The 26051-nt window shown below is 35.9% G+C and overlaps 3 protein-coding genes across 5 annotated transcripts in view; 2 read left to right on the forward strand and 1 right to left on the reverse strand.

The window, feature by feature from the left end:
• The first annotated feature begins 600 nt into the window (after positions 1-600).
• On the forward strand, positions 601-2874 carry LOC105208833 (uncharacterized). The gene has a single exon (XM_011178888.3). It carries the CDS (start codon positions 724-726, stop codon positions 2650-2652), a length of 1929 nt encoding a protein of 642 aa, XP_011177190.1. The 5' UTR covers positions 601-723; the 3' UTR covers positions 2653-2874.
• Positions 2875-3364: 490 nt separating this feature from the next.
• LOC105208832 (xaa-Pro dipeptidase) lies at positions 3365-5320 on the forward strand. The gene is made up of 2 exons (XM_011178887.3): positions 3365-3535; positions 3608-5320. Exon 2 carries the CDS (start codon positions 3635-3637, stop codon positions 5075-5077), a length of 1443 nt encoding a protein of 480 aa, XP_011177189.1. The 5' UTR covers positions 3365-3535; positions 3608-3634; the 3' UTR covers positions 5078-5320.
• A 772-nt stretch (positions 5321-6092) lies between these two features.
• Positions 6093-26051, reverse strand: part of LOC105208827 (pre-mRNA-splicing factor ATP-dependent RNA helicase PRP16) — a 40646-nt gene continuing 20687 nt past the window's right edge. The window contains exons 1-4 of one of the 3 annotated variants that reach the window (XM_054232423.1): positions 19729-19882; positions 6997-7909; positions 6787-6928; positions 6093-6717 (exon numbers count right to left, since the gene is read on the reverse strand). In XM_054232423.1, the coding sequence (XP_054088398.1) occupies positions 6120-6717; positions 6787-6928; positions 6997-7861 (1605 nt within the window). In that variant the 5' untranslated portion in view covers positions 7862-7909; positions 19729-19882 and the 3' untranslated portion in view covers positions 6093-6119. Of the gene's footprint in view, positions 6718-6786; positions 6929-6996; positions 7910-19344; positions 19698-19728; positions 19883-26051 lie in introns of those variants that run through there. The other 2 variants (XM_054232422.1, XM_011178883.3) reach the window with 2 other exon arrangements.

A 26051-nucleotide genomic window follows, 5' to 3' on the forward strand; every position in this document is an offset into this window, starting at 1 on the left:
AACAATTGCCTAAAAAATAGATCCATATTTGATTGTCGACCTCAGATATTATAGTGTAGTTTATTTATTAGTATTGGAAGTATCTCACGACATCTCTAACGAACCAATATTAGGTATTTCCCGAATTTCGGATTTTTTCATTTCCGTTGGGATTTGGTCTAATTACTCTCTCCATATATGTAGTTGCTAAAAAATAGCCGGTCCTAAAACTTTCTGCGGGTAAATGTCGGACGGTATTCCAAAAACAAATTAGCAAACTCTGATTATCAGGACCAGCATATCTCTTATGGGCCAAATTCATTTATAATACTTTATAAGTTGGAGATGTATGTTCCGTATGGGCTTACAAGTGAGGCTCTAACTGTATTAGCATAGAATGTATCTGTTTAAATCTCTCATGAAATATAAACCACATGGTCTGTAGGGGCTTGTCCAAGTGATTCAGCGACGTTAGAAATTTAAAAACGCAAGATTTTCAAAAGTATTTACTTTTACGAGTATACATATTATTTTAGGTTTTTTTTTTTACGGAAAAAATACATTCATGCGCTGAAAGCTTTCACTTTCCGAAGCATTCGTAAATGATGAATTTTTTGAGGAATTGAATTACATTTCAAATTTGACAACAGACATAGAATAATAGTATATTTTCGGAGAACTTATTTTTTAGAACATTTTCCGTAGTTTCAAATAAATTCGTTTTCTTAAGCTTTACAAGATACCATGTCAACAGAATTGAATTTTCGACAACTCATCGATCTGGCTATCGGTTCGCCGGAGCCGGGACATGTAAATTTTTACGCGCTGCATTTTTTACTTTTTTCATTCGCCGAAAAGCTGAATCTAATCGACGAACCAGTGGACTATACGAAGTACGAAAATGTTTCGATAGTTATGAGCAGTGGCAAGTTCGGTAGTGATACCACTTTTGCGCATGTTAAAGGCGCCTCCCCGCGTCATGCCAACGAATTGGCAAAGCCATTAGCGGCGTATAGTCGAAAACTGATGAGACGCAATCGTAGAAGAGAGACAGGTGGTGCAGATCCGGAGGATACTGTAACAGCGGATGAAACAGAAATTGAAGAGGCAGAAGATGGTGAAGCTGGTGAGGGTGGTGAAGGCGTTGAGGAAGTGCAAGTAATTCAGGAAGAAACTATACAAGAAGCAGAGGAAGGAGCTCAGTTAGAGCCCCCACCTGAACCAACGGTGGCTGCGCAACCATCGCCAAAACGCTCACTTGAAAAACCAGTAGAGCCAGAAAGTGTACCGACAGTGATCGAGCAACCGCTCGAAGTTAAAACTTCGGCTGAAGAACTCGAACTGGCTATACAAATGGATCATCAACAGTTACCGTCTTCGATCTATCGTGGTCTTGCCATTATGAAGGATCAACTTGAATTGGTAATGGAAATGATGCGTCTTGTTGCTGCTGCTACAGTGCAGAAAAGAGCCACACCTATGCAAGTGGAACAATTACAATCGTTGGCAAAGAAAATGATTGCGATACAGAAGGAAAACACATATATAGAAAACGCATACGGCTTTCGGCTGGATGATGCCTATTTCGATCCCGAATTAGACCGTCTAGAAGATGGTGTTGAAGATGAAGAAGCTGAGGAGGAAAGTATGCACAGCGATCCCTCCTATAAGTCACCGTTAACATCACACATAACGGTACAACCAGTAACACGACCACAAGAGGAGTACGATTTAGATGGCCATCTCTGCTACTCACCCGACAAGCTGCTTGATCAACTGATGGATCTCAAGTCAGAGTTCTGTATGCTTACGAATAAGGTCAATGAAATTACTGCCACAATACTCGAACAGGATTGCCAACGCACCACACGGCTCATTTCCGATCTGCAGGAACAATTGAAAGATCTGAAATTTTATGTGTCCAGTTTAAAAGAGGCTAGCGATCGCATGGAATCGAAAAACATTAATTACAGTGAAACCATTGATGAGCTCACCAAGACTATTGATGAAGTAATGAATGATAAGATCGATAAAAGTGAAATTGAGATACTGCTAGCTAATAAAGTCGACTACAATCAATTGCAACGCAAAGTCTCTAACGAGCAGATGCAAGAGTTCCAATGCCGTTTGGATAAGAAATTCATCGAGATGCAAAATCAAATCAAAACCAATGATAAGAATATGTACCAAGCCATGGATAATATAAGAATAACGCTCGGCTTGGCATCGGTGGATGACATACTGAACAGCTTTAAGGAGAAGATAGAGTCGCAAATACATGCGCTACAGGAGACACTGCGCAAGTATATGGATGCCACGAATGATGAGTGTGCCGCTGCGGGTGCACGCATAAAAGTGCTGCAGGATCTCGCTTGCATCTCCTGCGACACGACATGTGTTATGCGTACGATGGAGAAATCGAAAGTGGCGAAATTACCGAATGCGCACGCTTCGAATCTATTGAGTCCACTTATCACTTACGAAATCGGTTCAATACGCAAGTCTGGCATTATGGGCTACTATCGCAAGGATGATTTTCCACATGCGCCGAACGCCTGGCTCAACCAGCAGAAGGTTTCGATGCGTATGTGTGTGCCGCGTCATGCGGGCGGCGCTCACACAACGCACACAGCCAAAGAACACTTCGAGAAAGTGGTGATCAGTAAGAAATAGGACTTTCTTGTTGGGTACGCTAGCCCGTTGCAGTTTTTTCCCCTTAAAAGGATTTTGGAATATTTTTGTCGTCGATACTCAGCTTATCTAAATTTATATGTTATAGTATAAAGGGATTTCAATATTCAATATTTTATGTATTTTCGGATTATTTCCTTTACTAACTAAAATTTGTTCGAGCAGAATAAATGTATGGATTTGGGATTGACACTTGAAAATTGACTTTTGCTATTTGTGTTCATTTTATAAATAACATTTGTCGTATGGAAGAGTGGTTTAAGTCATTCATGAGGTAACATTAGTCCCAAAGTCTGCGTTGTCTCTTTGTAGCTCGTCGCGTCCAGTAAATATTGCACCCCTTTCGGCAAACTCTTCATAAACCGTATATCTAATTAATGATTAATCGAATTTCCGATATGCAAGCATTTCATAGTGAGTTTACAGATATCCGAATTCGTACATAGTCCCAGTCCTAAAGCGCAAGAGTATGCCACCGGGTTAATTATAAATTATCACATAAATATATGTATTACAAGATCAAAATAAATAATTTTCCAATTGATATCACCATTTCTTAATACTTCGATATTAATTAATCGATAACTTATCGTTCATAAGTTTCAGCCTTATCACTTCCAACAAAAAATCATTGTGCCAGCGCTAATCAGCTGTGTGCACAAAAACAAAAATAAATAAAAAATAATAACAAAACACAAAGAAAGTTTCTCCGTTGCCGATTACAAATTGTGTCTACCACTCAGCTTACTGATTAGTTGAATTGCAATAAAACCATTGGAATATTAAGTGGACAACCACAGCAAACGAGATAAAAGTTATACGAGAATAAAATCCAGTTGCGGTTTGAAATTCTAACTACGCACACGTAAGTGATAGCAGAAATGCATTGTACATATAAATAGTAAAAATATAATTTACAACTATTTGTTTTTTACAGTACTACACTAAGCAAAGTCACAACAAAATGGCCACCTTTCGTATGGGTCCAGCAACACACACTGTGGCAATGTCATTGTTCCGGCAAAACCGTCAAAAGTTGGCCGCTGCACTGAAAGAACACAGTTCTGTGAAACCAAAGTCGTATGTATTACTCGCTGGCGGCGATGATGTTAGCTTCAACGATACGGATGTGAGTTATCTCTTTCGCCAGGAGTCCTATTTCCAGTACTTATTTGGCGTGAAGGAACCCGGTTGTTTTGGTGTGCTGAATGTTGATATACCCAAATCCACTTTATTTGTGCCACGTTTGCCCGAGGAATATGCCACTTGGATGGGTAAACTATATACGTTAAATGAATTCAAGAAAATGTACGAAGTGGATGAGGTGCTTTATGTGGACGAATTGAATACATTTTTTGAGAAGGCAGAACCCTCCGTCATTCTAACATTGAGTGGTCTTAACACAGATAGTGGTTTAATATCCAAACCAGCACGTTTTGAAGGAATCGAGAAATTTGTTGTCGATTGTAATCTTCTACATCCAGTGATAGCTGAGTGTCGTGTAATCAAGTCACCCGAAGAGATTGAAGTGCTACGTTATGTCGCAAAAGTCTCGTCGGATGCGCACATACGTGTCATGCAGTTTATGCGTCCAGGACGTTCGGAGTATGAGGGTGAGGCTGTATTTTTACATCACGCCTATGCTGTTGGCGGTTGTCGTCACGCCTCGTACACTTGCATTTGCGGTAGTGGTGTGAATTCGGCGGTGTTGCATTATGGACACGCCGGTGCACCAAATGATGGTCCTGTACGCAATGGTGATATGTGCCTATTTGATATGGGCGCAAATTATTGTGGTTATGCCGCAGATATTACCTGCAGTTTCCCAGCTAATGGCAAATTCACCGAAGATCAGAAATTCATTTACAATGCCGTTTTGGCCGGACGTAACGCTGTGCTGGCGGAGGCACGCGATGGCGTCTCATGGGTGGATATGCACAAGTTGGCTTGCCGTGTCATGCTTACCAAATTGAAAGAAGGTGGCATGCTAAAAGGTGACGTAGAGGACATGCTGGACGCTGGTTTGGCTGGCATTTTCCAACCACACGGTTTAGGACATTTACTTGGTTTGGATGTGCACGATGTTGGTGGCTACCTAGCAGGGCAACCAAGTCGCCCCGCAGAACCTTGGCTGTGTAAATTACGTTTCGCACGCACTTTGAAGGCGGGCATGTACGTGACCGTTGAACCGGGTTGTTACTTTATTGAATACCTAATGGATCGTGCACTGGCCGATCCGAATCTGAACAAGTTCATCGTGAAAGAGGTCTATGAACGTTTCCGCAAGTTTGGTGGTGTGCGCATAGAAGACGATGTCCTCATTAAAGTTGACGGTTGTGAGAATTTCGCCACAGTACCACGCACCGTTGAGGAAATCGAGCAAACCATGGCTAATCGCAAGGAATGAGCTAGTTGTTACCTGGCAAGCAATTATCTAGTGCGTTATATATTGATTGTATCGTGTTGATTAGATTGTTATGAATGATTTATATATGTATACCTTAAATGAAAATAACATGCTTTAACACATACATATATATGTACATATTCCCTATTGGAAATTTATAACGTCTGCATTAAATATTTTTGTTATTTAGCTATGCTATTATATACAGAATAAATAAAAGTCTAACTTTTCAATAACTGGTTACATTAATGGCTCTAACTTTAGTAGGTTATCATTATTTTTGTTAGATTTCCGAACTTGGATGATGTACTCTACTCAATATAAAGAGCAATCTAGTTTTTCCCTGTGTTATAATGTAATCCAGCGAATTTATTACTCTCTAAAGCTCATAAAAATATATTATCAATATTACGACAACAATAAATTAAGAAATTAAGTGGCTTCGGACTCGAAATTATCACAATTTAATGGAAAATTTGCAATAGAGCACGTACAACAAGTTGAAGAGATCCAAACAATTAGAAAGCAGTAATCAACAATTAATGAGACTTGGAACTTCCATTGGTATTTCCAGTCGGGTTTATGTCATCGAGACGGAAACTACTGAAAAAATATTCAGCAAAGAAAATCTGCTCCGCGGAATGCATACTTCGTATCAAAATCGAGACCCAAACACAGGTGCTAGAGCCTAAAAAAATATTCAGCAGAGCAAACCAGGTTCGCAGAACACAGACAGAATAGTTCCAAGAATCTAGTTAGAAAGGAACTCGATGCTGAAGTAACTCGAATGAGGACCCGCGGTAAGCAACGGTACCAATTTAAGATAAATATTTTAATATATTGACATAGCGTCACTTTTTAAAAAAAAACCGAAACTTTTCACACATCTTTGTAGCTCACTTTATTTCAATAATCAGAATACAGAATATTAAATTGGCCTAGTAGTATGTTTCACTATGGTCATAAGAAATGTAACACGAGTACCTAAGCACATACACATGTATGCTTGTCAACACCTAACAGCACAACAAACTTGTCACAATTACAAGCCAATGCGCGCTGGCGTACGTCGGGGTGTAGCACCACCGGGTGTAATGATCTCCTGCTTCGGCGTCATTTGCTCTTCGCGTTGAGCCGCTTGCAATTTACGTTCCTCCATTTGCTCTTGCGCCAACTGCATCTGTGTCTCCATTTCTTTCAAATGCTCAGCCGCTTGCTTCTTTTTCTCACGCCCGCTGCGTCCGGTCTCTTTGACAGAGAAGAACATAGGACCCAGTTCGGCTAACCAATAACCATCGACGGCAGTGGCACATTGCATATATTCCTTGGCGGTCATCACGAGCTCATGATAGACCACATAATCGGGCGTGGTGCCGAGTCCATAGAGCGCAGAGGTGGGATGCAGATGGCATGGCATGCCCGTACGCAAGTTCACATACTCGCCGATACCTTTGAGACGCGCAGCTTGGTAGAAGTACGCCGAACAAATGCACTTGCGCACAATGTCCCAATCGGTGCCGCAGGATTTGACATTGAGTTTCTGCTGTATCATGATATCCTTGAGTTGTTGACGTACCTCACGTACTTTACGCATTGCCTTGACGTGTATGAAGTGCTCATTGCACCAGCTGGAGTTGTAGCTGCGGGAGTGGAAAGTAAATGGAAAGAGGTTAGTAAATGAATTGCAACTCTGCGCCCAAAATACTTACTTATTCTGCTTCCACTGCAGATACACATTGAGGTAGGTGAGATGGTCTGATTCCGGCACTTGGAACTTCTCTCGTACACCGTCAGCTTCTTCCTCGCGTCCCTTGGGCCGATAGAATATGGAGGGCACAGAGAGCATGGAAACTGCAAGGAGTAGAAAATACAGAAATTATATAAAGATCTTTGTTATAGTGCAAGACGTTGATACTCACCTATGATGAGCACCTCAGCACTGCACTCCATTTGACAAGAGACGATCAACATTTGACACTGCGGCGGATCGAGTGGGAATTCAGCCATCTGCCGACCGAGCGGCGTCAATGCGCCAGTGTGATCCAAAGCGCCAAGTATCCACAACTGATACAGTGAATTGAGTATGTTATCCTGTGGCGGTGGATCCATAAAATGAAACTGCAGCAGGTCCACGACACCCAATGATTTCAGTAACAGCACCGTATTCGCCAAATTCGTACGCTGTATCTCAGGCACAGTTAGTGGCAGTAGATCCTCCTTGTACTGACGCTGTGTGTAGAGACGGAACGCCTGACCTGGTCCGGTACGTCCAGCACGACCCGAACGCTGATTGGCATTCGCTTGTGATATGGGATAAATCTGTAGTGCGTCCATACCAATACGTGGATTGTAGACTTTTAGTTTGCAATAACCCGAATCGATGACATAGATAATACCATCGACGGTGAGTGAGGTCTCCGCTATATTTGTGGCGACCACACATTTGCGTAGGCCTTCTGGTGATTTTTGAAATATTTTCGCTTGCAGATCAGAGGGTAACTGCGAGTAGATGGGTAGTATAGACAGTTCGGGTGCATTGTCAATCTCCGCCAAGCGTTCAGCCAACACTTCACACGTCACCTCGATATCCTCTTGACCGGGCATAAATATTAACATATCACCCTCGTTGGGTGTTAAATGCACTTGTAGTGCTTGTTTCACCGCCGATTCGACATAGTCCTCGCAAGTATTCTTACTGAACATCACATCAACGGGGAAAGTACGTCCGGGTATGGTAAAGTTGGGTACATTACCAAAGAATGTGGCGAATTTTGTGGAATCCATAGTGGCTGAAGTGACGATGAGCTTGAGATCATGGCGACGGGCAACGATCTGAAAGATAGAGATAGGGGGAATTAGCTTAAATATTATTAAAAAATTAAAAATAATTATATGGGAAGCTATGCTTAAGGGTTTCGTGTTTGCATATCCGGAGTGACTTATTACTGTTACTGTGACTTAAAATATAAATAAACTTTTTTTGTTTATAAATTCTAAACTTAGTATTAGTATTAGATATGCATACTAGAACTTTAAGGACTTGGATTTTCTTTATTTTGAGGTTATGTTTAATTTTATTTAAACGTTGGATATAGTTGTATATTAATAAAAAATGTATCTATAGCTATTAGTTAAATCACTTCTATTCCATATTTCCAAGCACCGCTACTACGGATATTACAACAAACCTCTAAATGGTCAGTTAGACAACACGAATCGAAGTAAAGTGTAGTAGTTTGGTTCACTAATTATCGGAAAGACATAATAAGTAATAGCCCATGGCTATCGATTCCATGATTCGGTTCCGGGTTCTTATGGCAAAAACATTGTCATCTTATTTTTAGGTAAAAGCCAGACAAACAAATAGAAAATCATTTTAAATTAGCCAAAAAATCCAATTGTCCTAAGAGGCCGAAGAACTACCAGATATTTTAGAGAATAGAGATCTCCTAATATTTGGCGCAATTTTCAGTTCTGGGTTCCGATAACGTTCCATAATACCATCATTATATAACTAAAACGCTTTAAGAGTTCTAAGTATGGTATTAACCAAGGGATTTCTACATATGTACATACATATAAACGACCCAAAGCGTCGGCTCATGAAGCGAAGCTCTGCACATATTAAAGGAGCTGACGGTATCTAGATTTCTTAACGAACTCGCAGACCAGCTAGCTAGGAAGGCCGCGGCTGCCAGACCGGTGGGGCCAGAGCCCTTCAATGCTGTTGGTCCGCAAGCTCTCAAAAATGGACTACTCGAAGGCGAATTGGTATGTAGGAATCGCTACTGGCTGCAATTGCAGGGACTTCGTCACTCTAAACTGTTTCAGGCAATGGGGTCTCTATATCCCCAAAGGGAAAGTATCGCGACCACCAGCCTTGCAGCGTTACAAAGTTTTCTTAGAGCTACAGGACTAGATGTTATTCTGTGATAAACAGGAGAGGGCACAATAGACCCTAGGTCATAGTGCGATCCTCTTATAAAATCCAATCTAATCTAGATTTCTTAATGAAATAAGCAAACCAGCAGTGCCGAATTTTGGGAATAAAATCAGAAGAAACCGAATTCCCACGTTTATAGGTGACCACTTGAGGTTAGTGGCCTACCACAGTTCCCAAGAAAAGATCAAAATCATCGTTTGAGCTACACACATGCAAACATACATACATAAATTCAACTTTTTTTTCTCTGAAATTACTTTTATAATGGCAAAAATATGAATTTGGCTTCAAAATAATAAATTTGCTTTGATTACTACATATCCATACAAGATACCTTGTAATAAACTTCAGATATGTTCGCATTTCCGAGTTTATATCTATTGTATGTACGTATGTATTTGCATATGTAAAGAAAGTCTGAAATGCAGTCTCAAATTTTATGTCCCAAAATCTAGTTGAATCCCCGCACCAAATGAAGCATTGAACAGCCAACAGCTGTGTGCTGCAATGCCAGCCATCTTATCAGAGAGTGTATTAGGTCAAGGCAACACGTGGATTATGTATTGTACCTACATATACATACAGACATAAATATTTATGTGAAACTACGTGCAGAATTCGCTACAACTTTAATTCGTAATACACCAACACAAACACACACAACACAAAAACAAGCAAGCAAATGTAATGAAATAACGCAATACAGTAATGTACAGTCTCCAGCCGAGTCCTTAGCTTTGTGGTGGAAATTAAACGAAAATAAAGTTAAAACACAAACACATACAACGCTTACGAATAACAAAGCTTTCGTGCTGGAGCCACATTTCAATGTATTTGTGCGTGAAATCCTTGCTCTTCGGCATACACGAAACACGAATAGCGCTCGGCATATAAGAGAAAATTCCAAAATTTGTTTGTTGTTGGAGCCAAAAATTCAAATTCACCACACCAAAGGGGTGTGTACGCTAGTTGTATGCACTAATGTGTGTCGGTATGTTTCAAGTAAAAGTAGAAGAAGAAGAAGCAGCAGCAGCAGAGCAGCAAAAGGTGACTCCGAAGGCACATGCGACAAGGCACGTAGGCATGGGCGAGCGGTTGGTTTGTAGGTAACAATAAGAAGCAACTTACAATACACAAGTATTTACTTTGTTAGCTGTGCGCTATATATGTACTAAGGTGTCTGTATGTATGTATGAATGTATTTCAAACAAATTCGTTCTTATTCTCTGCCGGGCACACACACACTCATACATTCTAAGCTCATTTTGTAGATTTGCCTGACAATGGAATGTCTTTTGTTGTGACCTCTTCGGCAATCATTGATAGAAATGCCACACGGAACAACAAATAAGCAACAATAACAACAAAAGAAAGCAAACGGTGGTTTTTGTTTGGATTTTCGTTGGTGTGTGTGTGTTTGTATGTGTGTATATAGAAGGTGTGTCATTGAAGCAATACATACTAACAATAAGCAAGAAATCGCACGTGCGTTGCCACTGACAAACCGACATGCCCAAAAACTCAACGGTGAAATTCATCCAGGTGTTCAGCAAGTGGCGGCAGGAAGCAGCCAGGCCTTTTGAAATGTACTATATAGATGGAATTCGCGAATCGCATGCAAATTGTTTGTAGAACAAGTAAACACTGTTGATGGAAAAACAATCTGCACACGAATGGAGGCTTGTTGTACTCGGAAGCTGATTCGCAAATATTGGAAGTACACACATACATACTTACAATATTTGATATACAGAGCTGCTGTTATATTTATTGTGTATAAAAATACTTGCCCTCCGGTGATTTATTTTGAGTAAATTTGTGCAAAAATGCGACAGTTTGCATGCTTTCGTTGCAGTTTTTCCGCACTCTATGAAACATAAAGAAGAGGAAATGCGCTAAAATATGGCAGACAAGCGCGCTCAAAACAACAAATAGACATAGCGACAAACATATTTATATGGCTGGTATATAAAACGGCGCCAATGTTGAAAAGAACATAAACAAATTTTCAATGTCTCAACACAATCAAATTTGTGTGTGTGTGTTTCACGAAAATTACGTGGGATGACAGACATACTATGTACATCCATATCTACATACATATATATTTATATTTATACATCCATATACATACATTGATATGTATAAGACCACTTGTAAAATTTTATTTTGCAAATAAGCGAAAGATTTGCAATGAAACGTAAGAAATTAAAAATGCAAAAACAAAAAATATTTATAAACAAATTTATATACATATGTATATGAATACACATATATACAAATTCACTGAAAATATATCAGACAGAAATAAGACAAGCTATCACGAGTTGCTTTTAAATATTTTATAATACAGATACGTAGTTTATATGTGCATAAATATGTATATAGTTAAATGTGTGTTCAAAAAATAACGGGAATTTTGAAATTAAAAACTTAACCGGTTTGAATAGTCCAATTGTCAATTTTCTTTAAATTATTATGATATTGATAAGTATACAAGCCCCGGAAGTACGATAAAATTTTCAGCTGTATTCATTGCTTCCTTTGCCTGCCGCTAAGGTTAGACGTGTTATTATCAGAAAAATTTAAGTGAAAAATAATTAAGTTCGGTTTCACCATTTTACTTATTTATACATTATTTAAGTACTGTCATATGTAACCATGGTTACGTTTTTCTATCAGCTGATTTCCATTTTGTTTCCCATTTTGACAAACAATTACAATTTATTTGTTTACATAAATCAGCTGTTATTTTTACTAACATCCCTGCCTTTTAAATTTTTGAATGCCAAATGTCAATATTGATGAAACTCAGGAAACTTAAGTGCAAAGTTAAATAAAAATTAAATGGAACTTAATTTTCAATTAAAAAATGTCGTGAAACCGGCTGTTAGCGATAAAAGTTTGTTAAAACCTCGAACTCGTGGCTTGCTCATGAATTCTTGACAAAAAACAATACTATAACAATGACCCAACCTCCATATTCGCCAGACATGACTCCATGTGACTTTTTCATATTTCCAGAAATAAAGAGAATCTTAAGGGTTGTTTTGTCTTGTTTTAAAAGCATGTTGAAATCGCTGAAAGAGCCAAGGGCTATCCTTAAAATCGAGTTAGAGAAGTGTTTCGACTATTGGATGTGAACTAGCTTAAAGGCGACAACATTAATATGGACGAATGAATAAATATTTTTTTAAACGAAAATTCCCGTTATTTTTTGAACACACCACGTACATACATTCATATAGAGAAACTTAAATAAATATTTACAGTCGTAGACACACCTAAATCTGCTCATTTTAAAGATACATATTTAGATATACATATTATACACGGAGAATAGGAAGTTTGCAATTTGAATGCCTTTTGATTTTGCTAAGTTTTTAAATAATATAACTCATTAGGTACTGTGGGTTGGAAGTTCAAAAATGTGGAACAAATTTTATAAATTAAAAACTTCTACCATCTGTATATAAAACTTTTCGAGGAATGTAAATAAATATTCCAGTCTTGTAATATAATTTAAAAAAAATGTCTGACAATCTTAGAAGAGTATTTTTTAAAGATTTGTATCTTATCTTCGAACAATGAAAGGCTTTTGACCCAAACTTAATGTCTTAGCGGCAGTTTTACAACTAACGGTTGATACAAAATGTTTAAAATAGAAATCGAGTGACGAATGGGATTCTAAATATTTATCATCATCACTTTCAGAAAGACATAAGATTTCTGCTCTCGCGAATACTTAGTGAGCAGTATCAAACATTCCTCTTTTACACTTTCGGACGGCATTTTCGAATTGCTTTGGGAATTTCAGAATTTCTATTACTCTTCGTTGACTTGAGGACATTAAGGTAACAGCTTCTTTTTCCACTGGAAGAAAATAGCGATACTATTCATTGGCACAATTATACTTTAGTTTCAATGTCATAAGCATCCGTTCCCATGACAGTCAGGTCTACACAAAAGGAATGAGTCCGGAATTTTATTCGACCAATAGCTATCAACTCGCACATATTCCTCAAAATGATATGGGGAATATTTTCAGCCGCTAAAACCAGAACAACAACAAAGTCATGAGCATATATCGCTCATTTACTTGAATAGTGTCACAACTCGAAAAACACGATTTTTGAGTTGAGTATGCAGAAATGTGCGCAATTTCATCGTCCATATTGTATAAAAATTTCATTCCGATGCGTAGAAAAATAAACCGTGAAATAAGAATGTGCCGTTATTAAACTTGTTATGTTGCATTATTTTTTAACCACAATAACGACACTTCTCAGTTGTGCCAGAATTAGGCATGGATTTTTTTCTGAAAGAGAGACATATTTTGTGTTACAACACATATTGTCATAGAGTGAATTTGGTTTTATTTTCAGAAAGAACGACACATTTTGTATTACAACGATATTGGTGAAAAGTAATTAAATTTTTCGTATTGATTTTTTTCAACAAAAACGACACATTTGACTTATGACGGCGAAATTTATTTATATTTTTCATAAATAACGACATAATTCAAAGTGGGTCACGTTTATGCCCAAGAAAAAGCATTAGTACACTCTATTTGGCCCATTTATGCTCAACATTATATTTAATATATTACACGCCACTAGATTTACCCATAAACTGATGGCAGTTTTCTATATTTGCTAAATAAGAGACAATTGAAAAATTTAAATCGCTCTCCTGAAAAATCGACTTTTTTGAGTTGTGACACTATTAATAATTTTAAGAGCCCTAATATGTACCCATGTTTCGTTGTCAGCAAAGACGCTTTTGAGCCAAACAGGATTAACATTAAGACCACACAAACGCAGCTAAGAGATGGTCATAAGACTTTCTTTCTGTGCTAACTGAAAAAAAAATAATTTTTGACACACGCCCCATGCTAAAAATATCAAACAAAAAAAGCCTTTTAGCTATCTGCCTTACTTGTCTAGATAGAATTCATATATGAATGTATATTTTTATTTTCTTGCAAAAACACTTTTCTTCATAGAAGTTATATGAAGTATGTGATCCATGCTTTTTTGTTTTTGAGGAAACCATTTTTTTGGCTCAAATTTTTTTTTGCAATTTTATGTCCATGAAGGTATTTTGTTCAATGTCAGGTGGTTAATTAAAAAAAGAAATGTATCTCAAATTAGTAGATGAGCTTATTAAGTATATACGTAAGGCTATATATGAATACATACAATAAATTAAAAGTAAAAGCAAAAATAAAAATAAACAAAATAAAATAAATTATAGACAAATTTATTTAAACGAAATTTCGCGCGTTTTTTTTTCTTTGATAAAATTTTTTTCTTTATCACAGCGGGAAAATAAAGAAAACCATTTAAATTTATTCTACATACATACATATGACTCTATAGAGATTAATAAACAAATTCGTGCAAAACAAAAACAAATAATCCTGATTTTTTTATGAGCTGACGTAGTTAAACTGACCATTAAATAAAAAAATACGATCTTATGGCGAAAAAAATGTCGGAAATTAGAAAAAAAACAGAAATTGGCACATTTCCAACAAACCGCTCATGCGACCTTTCCAATCATTTTTGCATTGCGAGCAGGCGCCCCTGCTACACACCATCCCTCAGCGTTCACACTACAATGCGTGGTTCCACACGCTCGGGTCTCGGTTTTATAATTACCTAAGCAGTTCTATTTTTTTATTTTCAAAATATAGGTGTCTAGTTGTCTAAGTTTTTTCTATTTTTTAATTTTATTTTTTTAACTCGTGACTATATTATGTATGTATATATAGACAAATATATTATTCTAAAATAGCAAAAATAAAATAAAATTATTATTATTCAACATTTTTTTGCTAATTTTAGAAACTGTAGAATAAATCTTTAAGCTTTCAATATTTATTTACTTCAATTACTCATCGACATCGCAGCGGCGTGTCTACAACAATATGCTTTTAAGTAAGATTGCTTGTAAGTATGTCCATATGTATGTGTGTCCGTATATTTACTTGTGAAATACATTAAATTTGCGCATTTGTTAATTGAAGACAGTGAAGGAGACACATACAGTTACACTAATTGTTGTGAAAACACAAGTCGCAGCACGTGATGATGCCGGCTTTTGAAACAGGTTTCCATATTCACAACAAATATGTACATATTACTATTAATATACTGTCAATACTATAAACACGCCCAATAAGCAAGAGCAACACATTTAAAGTATTTGCTTACTTTTCAACAAAAACAAAATATTTGCTTATTAAAATAAATATAAATATACAAAAAATTTGCAAAAAATTATTGCTACAAACAGTGGAGCCCCTTTGTATGCGGTGTTGAAGAACACTTCTGATGAGTATAATGTCTAATAACAACTCTTTATGCACTTAAAAATATACTTATTTCACAACTAATTCTTGAAAGTCTCAAAAATTATGGTTGTGGCCTTTAATATGAACTATCAAGAGCTTACGCGGAAACAGTGGGGTTATGGGGTTAAACCCATATAATAATTATGAAATATTATGTGATTTGAGACTGAATATACTACACATGTACAAACATAGCATACCTTTAGGATTAAATACAAAATTCTGTTGAGTGATGAACGAAAGAAGTTACGGATTTAAAAATAAATTCATTTAAAGGAATATATACAAATATATTTTGCATTTCATTTAATATGCATTTTTTTTCTACTCATGAGCTCGTCAAACGCTGGTCAACTACCAGTACTTGTGCAGTGGCGAGGTCCTTTTGGCCCTCTGTGGAGCGTAAGCGGTCCTTTCAACTGCTTTCTCTGGACAAGGTCCATCTCAGCGCGATGATTGGTGTACTTACTCTCATGCGGAGAGACTTGGGATCGTGGCAGATGCAAGTTGCCAAAGCTGTATGGAGGAGGCGAGGTGGAATCATCTAAGCATTTCCTTCTTCATTGTCCAGCTTTTGCCAGACTGAGATTGAAGCACCTCGGAAGGCCCGAGGCGATCCTAGCGAATTGGCTAGAATCGATATTGGCCGTCTTAAGAAATTTGTAACGGATTCCAAACGTTCAAGAGATCTTCTGTTTTTTGCAGAGATCTGCCTACAAACCTAACCTAACCTACCTAATGAATTTTATAATTCTTATCCGTAAAAAAAAAAATACAGATTATAAACATATTTCTTCTATGTTTTCTTTTATTTTAGTTTGCCTTTAAATTTTACTTGTCAATTTTATAAAGTATGGGCCTTCAGTTATCTGATTTAAGCTATATTATAAAAGACAAGTTGTTAATAAAACCAATTCTCAAGTTGTTTTTGAATACTTTTTGAGGTTAGGTTTGCATTGAAAGCTACAGAAATAATAGAACACCGTGTTTTCTCAAAATATTCTACAGTTGAACTTTCCTTACTCGAATCATACTAATCCACAAAAACCTTCGAGTTGGAGAGACTTCGATGTATAGAAGGAAATTTGTATGAAAATTGACTTCTATTGCCAATTTAAGAGTTCGAGTTATGGAGAACTTCGAACTTCGGAGAACTTCAACTGTAATTGCAGTGATATTTAAGGGCAAATATTTATTGTTATATACTACATACTAATCGGTCTGCATTTATAGTATTTTAAAGTGGTTTTGAGGTTACTTTTGGTTTAAAAGGAGCACCTCTCGCATTTGATCAAGATTCACTGTGGGCAGTTTTTTTCCAAAAAAAAAGGCAACTGCTTCTGCCACTATGCGGCGCCTTGACTTCCACATTAATTAAACAGACAATTAAAACTCCAACATTCCCTTTAAGGCAGTAGTCTGCTTTAGAAGCCGAAAAAAAACGTTTTTTTAGCAATTTTTTTTGAAAGGAAATGATTGCGATAAACGAAATTATAAAACGATAGTGTACTATATTTAAGGCTTTAAAAAACAATATTTCTTATTAAAAAATATTGAAATTTTTTCCAAGTTGTAAGTATTTTTCTGGAGCGCCTGGAGTCTGCACTTGTAAGGTCGTGCGATGCATCTGAAACAGTCGAACACATTTTTTTTTAATTTTTATAAGCTTCTTTTCTTTATGAACTATAAAAATACCGAAGAAGTTATAAAATTCCAAATTTTTTCAAAGTTTGAAAAAAAATTCACTTTTACAATTTAAGAAAAAAAATTTACTTTATGTTGCATAACAAGTAGTTTAAATAATAATAAGTTATGTCAAACTTTTTTAGTTCAAATAGAAGATAATTTAATACTGAAGCTAGACAACTTTGGTTTTTTTTCGACCGGACATATATTCTTTTTGCTATCGCCGGCACCGTTTTCTAACACTTGTGAAAATGAAAACTCGAGAAAGCGCGCTTTAAAGTCTGCCTGAGCATTCGCACCTGCTCGACGCTCGGCCACTAAAACTGCTCTAGCTTCGAAAATATGTCGAATTGGACTCTGGAATTTTAAAGACATATTCTTGGATAGTTTTGGAAGGGATTTAAAACAAAACAAAAAAATCGATTTTTTGAAGCCTGTAAAGCGGACTACTGCCTTAATACTATTATCAATGAATTTGATGTATCCATTTGCCTAATAAAAATTCGAAAAAATTCGAGGCAGGATTTTCATGACAAAATATATATAGAGAAGTTACAAAATTTGCCTGGAAAAGATTTTGATATGCTTTAGAAGATGTTTCGAAAAATAAATTCAAGTATTTTAGAGTAAAAGTCTAAAAAGACATTATATAACCTACAAATTAGGACCAGACTAATCAGAAGTTCTAGGGTCCAAGTTTCTTTTAATTATTCACTACTAATATTATATATTGTTATTGTTTCATCATTGTGAATTATGAACAATTTCATAAGAAAAAGTACCCAAATCTTCGCAGACGTGGCCGAGCGTCATTTAAATCTATAAAACAAGTGCGAATGTATGTATAACATTAATTCAATGCGTATTGGGAGCTTTAAAAAAATAAATAAATGAAATACATAAGTTGACGCATAGCTTTATATCTATAAACAATGGATGTATTGATATGTACATATATGTAAGTGCATTCAAATGTACATATAAATTTATACGTGCATTCATATAAGACCATATGTAAATGTGGATTTTTCGCATGGAATTCAATTTGCCTACGTAAATTTGCAATGAAAATGCAGGGAATGCACATAAGTAACTCATATGTGTGTCTGTGAGTATGTATGAAAAACCACAAAATCCACCTCACCCAGCGCTCGAAAAGCCAATTAACCAGATGTTGCACACATGTACACACATTGACATCGCGGTACAAATTTACCGCAAATGAATTTGAAAAATTTGCGGCATTCCGAAATTGGCAAGAATTGCAGAAATATGAAAGGTAAACAGAGAAGGCATAAGTAAATAGGCAACGAGCGAGTATACAATTTCACCATTAAATTAAAATAAAATTAATGTATTCATGTCAATATTTTCAACGCAGCCGAGGCGCCCAGCGAACTGCACGAACACGAGCACGAAACGCAAGAAAACATCGTGCCACACTTAAGAGAGTTTTAGTTTTGACAAAAGAGCGCACTTGTGACTGAAGTGAGGTGAGTGTGGTGAATTTGTTACGCTAAAGAGTTGCACACAATTTCTCTTACGTCAAACGTATGGAGACACGTATAAAATGTGCTCCAAATAATTTATTTTTTTTTTGTTGTATATAAATATATGTATATGCGTTTGTGCGCATATAAATGAGCTTAAGCTGAGCGCCAATGTACGCCGCTGAGTTCGTTGCAAAAACGACGATGAAAACAAAGACGTATGATAACTTCAGCGTTCAATTTAACGGAGCGGTTCAGCGGTACGTAATAAATATTAAAAAGCAAAAGAAAAAAATGTAAACAGAACAACGTGCCCGAGGTAATAAAATCGGGCGCAAAGCAAAATGTACGATAAAATTGTGGAGCAAAACAACAATAAAAGATAAGACCTTATATGAGGTATCATGAGTGTACCAAGATGGGGGCTATGTATGTATAGTATGAATATTATATGTACATATTTCAGTATAAATGTATGGATCCATGATCTATAGCTGCGTTCGTTTGAGAAAGTATTTGCAGCATTAAACGTAATTGTACTCGAGGAGAGAAGTATTGAAAGTTACAAGAGAACGCAAGTGGGTGGAAAAAAGGATATAGGTCTCAAGAACAGCTGATCGGAAAATCAGACTCTAAAAATATTCGAAAGATCACTTCCTGAAACAAATCATTGATGCTTTTATGGTATTATGTCTCTCAAATTTATTACCTCATTCAAAAACGGAGTTTTTGAAATTATTTTAAATTTATTATATTACGAAATTCACCAAAAAATATGCCCACATACCCATTCAATCTGCATATATTTCAAACACTTATCTGTCTTTCACTCCCCACTTAATCGTGTAATCAAGAAGCTCCGCTCCTTTGTGGTGCGGTGTTCGATTTGCAAAATAAATCATCAAAGCAGACACAACGACGAATGTCGTGTAAACCCATAAAAAATGCAAAGTTGAATACACTGTGGAGCAACATTCACATGTGCGGACTGGACCATGAACGCTTCGTGTGGCGCGCGGGGCGTTACAGGTGCGCCGCACGAGGTAATCGTGAATGTACACACAGCACACGACGCGAACGACGACTGCGGCGGTGGGCGAACTGTCGAACGGGCAAACGGTCGTTGGAGCCAACGTGCGAGCGCGCGGGTTGTTTATTTCCACATACTCACTTTGAATAAATTCAACCTTGTCGAATGCAACAACTTATTGCCTCAAAGAAACCGTTGTTGTTTTGTTTATTTCTTTCGCGTTTCTTGTTTTTGTTGTGCTTTTGCTGACCACAGACAGACTACTCATTGATGTGGCGTTGGAGAATTGCACGAGGGTGATTTGTCAGCAGGTGGGAATGAAACGGTCGTCTACACTGCAGCGCATTGGATACGATGTACTGTTAATGCACTCGGGTAATGCAACTTTGTTCGAATAACGGTGAATTTGAGTAGTATAAAGAGTTAAGCGGTAGTACCGAATGCTAAGTTGCGACTTGAGTAAGAATCTTATAGAATAATAGCATGGTTTAATTACTGATGTGTTTTGTTAAGAAATTCTTCGAAGCTCCCCAAAGATATGAGTTCGAAAGCACTTCGAAAAGCAGTAAGTAAGTGTAAATAATTTCGAATTCGATAAAAGATTCAATACAATTTTTAGTACGAAATTCGTTGACTTTTTGATATAAAAAATGTATGGATATCAATATAAGGACAGTTCCCAATTAATTTCCCAAAAACCAAGCAATAAAAATTTCACTTAAGAGACAACTCATTAAGTATGCGTTACATGCTTCAAATGCAGCTTCGGCCGTACTTAGTACGCTCTCTGTTCTCGTTTACTTATTTTTTTGTATTTACTAAATATTGCTTTTTGTTTTTATTGTGTTCTGTTTTTAATTTTATTTTCGCATTCTTCAGACGTGAACGTGACTGCATGAAGCACGACACCGCAAAATGACTATTTCGACAATTCAACGCTTATATGAGTCTAAAAATAGACACAACTCGCTGTAGTATTACATATTTACTAGATCTTATGCACATAATATATGTATACAGCCAGTTATCACATACATAATAACGAGTTTGTAATATTCGCAGGTGTGTAAGTTTGTATAGCGGTATATGTAATGCACCTTATCATAACATCTCTTAACGGTATTACGTCGGAAGTTGGAGATTTCTCTCTTTTCATTTAATAGTTAAAATGTCTCAAAAGAGAGAGAGAGAGAGACATGTTACCACTCTCGATTGCCAAGGACCATAAACAGTTTAATTTAATATTCCACAAGTAGACTCACTACTTTTGACAGGTAGATGTATTATGTTAGTCAACTTTATACCAGTATCATAAACAATATTATTGTTATTTGAAAATGGAAAAAAGTAGAACTCTCTAAGAAACTTAGAGAGCATTGCCATAAAATACTGAAATTACAAAAAAACGAATTCCAATCAATTTTCGCCCTATAAAAGTGAGTAGGGAAAATTCTCCACTCTCTTGGTATCACCTTATGCTATTAATATAATAAATTCATCATTGTTTGGAGTCAATACTAACAGTTAGATGATTAATGAAGTGATAATGAGCCCTTAGTGAGAATGAGCGGGGCCCAAAACTATACATGCTTTGGATTTGAGGTCAACAAGTTGTTATTTTCTTCGAAAGAAGCTAACGTTAAACATGACATTTAAGGTCCTAAACGAGGAATAATCCAGAAATGAGTCAAGAGCAATCGTTTATCAGATTTCTTAAGAGATTTTGCATAGTTTTTCTGTTCGAAAGTTCCTCCCTCGCATAGGGAGACCTCAAAATTGCAAAATATCTCAGAACCAAGAGTGATTTGAGTTTCGTAAATGTATTAGAATATCCCTAGTAGAAATATTTTGAAATAGAATTGTCACTTATTGAAGAAATATAGTAGAGCTTAAAAATATAAAATAAAAATTAAAAAACAGTTTTGAGAAGATAGGACGTTTAAGAGAGTCCCACGGAAAGCATTGGGGAGATCTGTCATATACGACATATTCGAAATAGTGTTCTCAACAAGCGAAAGAGGCAACAATTTTAAAAATATTACAACATAAAAATAGTATTTTTCGAAGCAAAAAATTGCCGATTTAATTTACGCATTTTTTTAAATAGAATCTTCTAAAAAAAAATAAGTACATTTGATGCAAGAGTTAACAATGAACCAAATTAGTTATTTTTTATATAATTCCAATAAAATTTTATCTGATTTGAGTTCAATTTGTCAAAATTACATTACTTCCATCTCTCAAATTAGACCCAAATCCCCATAATTATACATACTACATCAAAAATTTGCTTAATTTGCCGCCATAACGGATAACGAGTGTAAAAATGCCGAGTAGTATACGAGATCAGACGGCGACATTTCGCACAGACAACAGACATGGTTTTTGCAAATTTATTAATTATATGCATTCCAACTTGCTCAGCTACCTTTTGGTACATAAGAAGCATACAAACATATCTACAATACTACAAAAACGTAAACAAGAACACTTAAAAGCTATGCTATAAAAAGTTGTTGTTGAACCGAAACCGAGTACACGAGTCCGAGAGTTGAATTGAATGAAACGTAGTAGTGACCAATTTTGCGCGAGTACAACATTCCTTCGAATTAGCATTTTAATACATACCGTATTTAGACAAAGATGTAGGCAAATTAAGTTGTATATAAGGTAATAGGCGAGTAGATAGAGATACGATAAGCCCACACAACGTAAGAGATTACGATGACATATGGGATGTTATTGAGTATGACAAATGGTCATGTGATTAGATGCAAGAAATCTAGATGAACTCAAATCAACAAATTTAGGACTTGAATATACCCAGAGGTTCAATATACATAGGTTCTTCGAATATACATAAATAGAAAAATTGTATGGAGTGCTTTAAGTATATGTTCTAGGGGCTTATTTATGGAATCCAATGATTCTAATATCCTTCCAACATGTTGCTAAATCCTCTCTAACACTTTAAAGAGTAATTCTAAGTAGTTTTTAAGTGGACCTCATGTAGTTCAAACCCATAAAATCCATTATAAAATGCACTCTGCGCTTTAAACTATGATTCACTGTGTGTTCTAGATCTTACATTTGCGTACATAAAAAAACACCGCTGACTGTGTGTAACACAGATTATTCTACTGTATTTATTCATTGCCTTTATAAACTTTTGCTGACGTACCCGTAAAGGTATTTGCATGAAAAAATAATATAAAAATATAATAGCGCAGATAGCTGCATCATCTCGACAATATTTGTACGAGAAACTGTTGGACCACATATAAGTTTGTGTGTAAGTAGGTAAGTAAGTAAATTAATGCGAACTTTCATGACAATTCTACAGTATTTTTTTATCAGCAACAGCGTTAAACGGAACGTGAAATAGGTGTGCGGCACTACGTCACCTGCTGGCAAAGGCTGCAAGAGCGTCAGCCTACTTAAGTTCACTTAACACACTCGGGCTTATCTACGGCATCAAGGTAAAGCGAAATTATAATTATTAAACACAGAAAGAAAGTGCAGATAAAGAATATGTGTTTTGCAGATAAGTAATTGTGACTCAGTATGTATTATATACTATATAAAGGTAGTACTAGTGTAAGCGCCTAAATTTGTACACAATAACTCATCTAAGGTCTACTTGTGTGTTAGTATGTTCGCCCTTGAAGTCAATCAAAATTTCACCACATAAACGTCAATCTTTTGAATGGAAAGTTTTTTTTTCGTTGCAATCTCGTCAATAATCGCGGCATTTGCATAAATTATTTGACTCAAGGTCATGAACTGAACTCTTTATCGTTCTTCATGTAAGAATTCGTATTACTATTTGCTACTGCTACTTGCTTACTAACTGTAATACTAATTGTAAATGTGTTACGTGCGTTGCGGAACGTCGCAATTCGTATCGCATATATTTGTATAATCAATAGCGCTTAGTTTGTATATTACTTTTATCTAAATATTTTCAATTTCGATCTCTCTGCAGCTATCGATATGCAAGCATTTATAGGCTGTCAACAAATGTAGAGCACTACTCCATTTGACAACTACCCACCATTTAAGTCGCATTATTATTATTAATTGTATTGTTGCATATAAATGTCCAATCATAATGAGTATGAGTGTTGCCTAGTGGTAGACAGCTCTAGCGTTATTTTTATACCCAACGCGTGGTTTTTTTAAGTAATAATCGGCTCTTTGTCGTTCTTAGTTTTAGAGATATGTATGTTAGTTTTTTCTAAGTTGCTTAAATAGTAAACAAATTAAGGAGGTGTGTTCAAAAAATATCGGGAATTTTAAAATTTCGCTTGGAGAGTTTAGTTGTTAAATTCTTTTTTTTGTTATTTTTTATTGTTGATATAAATATATTCATTGATTATTTTATCCGTTGCAAGATTGTATGATTTTTTGAACATACATACCTCGTATCTTTACATTCCTTTGCTGTTTATGACAGAAGGTTAGCCTTTTCAAAAAAAATAAAAACAAGAAAAAACGTTAACTTCGGCTGTACCGAAGCTAATATACCCTTCACAGGTGCATTTCTTTGAGTAACTATGTATGTGTTTAAGCAAATCTAAAGACGTAAGAAAAAGTAAGTAAAAAAATAGAAAACATTTTACTAATACTTTTTAGCCGGGTTGTTTGCTAGAAACATTAAGGTTATATAGTTAACCGATCTGAACAATTTCTTTGGAGATTATAAAAATACCTTAAGCAGTAATCCATGTCAAATTTCGTGAAGATACCACATCAAATGCGAAAATTTTCCATACAAGCCATTGATTCCGATCGTTCAGTTTGTATGGCAGCTATATGTTATAGTGAACTGATCTGAACAATTTTTTCGGATTTTTAATTATTTCTATGAACAATAACTCACACCAAATTTCGTGAAGATATGTAGTAAAATGCGGAAATTTTCCATACAAGCCCTTGATTCCGATCGTTCAATTTGTATGGCAGCTATATGATATAGTGGTCCGATATCGGCAGTTCCGACAAATGAGCAGCTTCTTGAAGAAAAAATAACATTTGCAAAATTTCAAAACGATATCTTAAAAACTGAAGGACTAGTTCGTATATATACAGACGGACAGACAGACAGACGGACATGGCTAAATCGACTCAGTTCAACATACTGATCATTTATATATATACTTTATAGGGCCTCCGACGCTTCCTTCTGGGTGTTACAAACTTCGTGACAAACTTAATATACCCTGGTCAGGTTATAAAAAGAACTAAAATGAACTATGATGATTTACCGACATAATGACTAACCCATATTAATGTGAGACACAAATAAAAATCTGTATTATTACCACTACATTTATAAGGATATTATTGTATAATATATTTTATTCTATATTATTTATTTTTCTATCTCCTTGAAATAAAAACAAAAAATAAGCAAAAATTCCAATACTATATCAACAGTATTGTGCACTGGGTATAAAAAGCAAGCCTATTGTATTGGTAATGTAACAATCCATACATTTTGCCAATTATTTTTATATCAAATTTACTATGAGTGTAATAAGCACACTGTCACTGTCCAGACATGTCTGCCACCTGCCGCAAATGTCCTTAATTGCTGCCAAAAATTTTGTTGTAATCATAATAACATAAATTTCAGACGGATTGGTAGAAGCTAAATGCGAAAATACAGATATAATATGTACTGAGAGAATTAAAAAAAATATATATGAAAAAAATAATTAAGAAGTATCTATTTCGAATTCTGTAAAACCCTCCATTTTAGAGACAGAGAGTAGGTCTATGAAACATCTATAAAAAGTTGTATTTAAATATGATATTATCAATACACATTCAAATTAAATCTGTGAAACATTTTTGTTGTTTTCACGGTTACCCAAAAACCTGACGAAACCGGTAGACACGAGTCAATTGTCATCGACAAAATTCAACTGACAGTAGGCCCAGGAAACAAGCTGTTTCGACGTAATCGTACCGAATTAGAGGTATTAGATGGGTAGGGTTAATTTCTATGCAATAAAGTGGTTAGTGTCATGCAGGACATATGTATATTGGGTTTGTCAGGGTTCAGTTTGAATAGGTAGTACTTTAATCTACTACAGTATGAAAAACAAAGTTGGGCGTGGGTCACTCTAGTTTCGCAAGGCAACTCCAAGTCGACGTATATATGTAAATATGTAATTTTATTTGTACCTTATTATGCAAATCACATATTAGTTTATGAATTGACTGTGCATATTGGCGCAACAAATATTTATATATACATATATTGTCAATAAATGACACCTTTCATATACCAAGTTTCTCTTCCATTCTCTATTTCTTCTGAAGGAATTTTTTATTTTACCCGCCAAATGGAGTGTCCTCCCAGTTTAAAGAAACTTCGAACGGTTGCTGGATATCGAATTTCGAACCCACAATCCACCAACAGGTTAGTCAAGCACTTGTCTCCTGTCTCAGTTATC

This window comes from Zeugodacus cucurbitae, chromosome 5 (assembly GCF_028554725.1).
Source record: "Zeugodacus cucurbitae isolate PBARC_wt_2022May chromosome 5, idZeuCucr1.2, whole genome shotgun sequence".
Lineage (NCBI taxonomy): Eukaryota > Metazoa > Arthropoda > Insecta > Diptera > Tephritidae > Zeugodacus > Zeugodacus cucurbitae.

Bases quoted from the DNA above. Each gene is read 5' to 3' on its own strand.
- LOC105208832 (XM_011178887.3), top strand. From the start codon at position 3,635: ATGGCCACCTTTCGTATGGGTCCAGCAACACACACTGTGGCAATGTCA.
- LOC105208833 (XM_011178888.3), top strand. From the start codon at position 724: ATGTCAACAGAATTGAATTTTCGACAACTCATCGATCTGGCTATCGGT.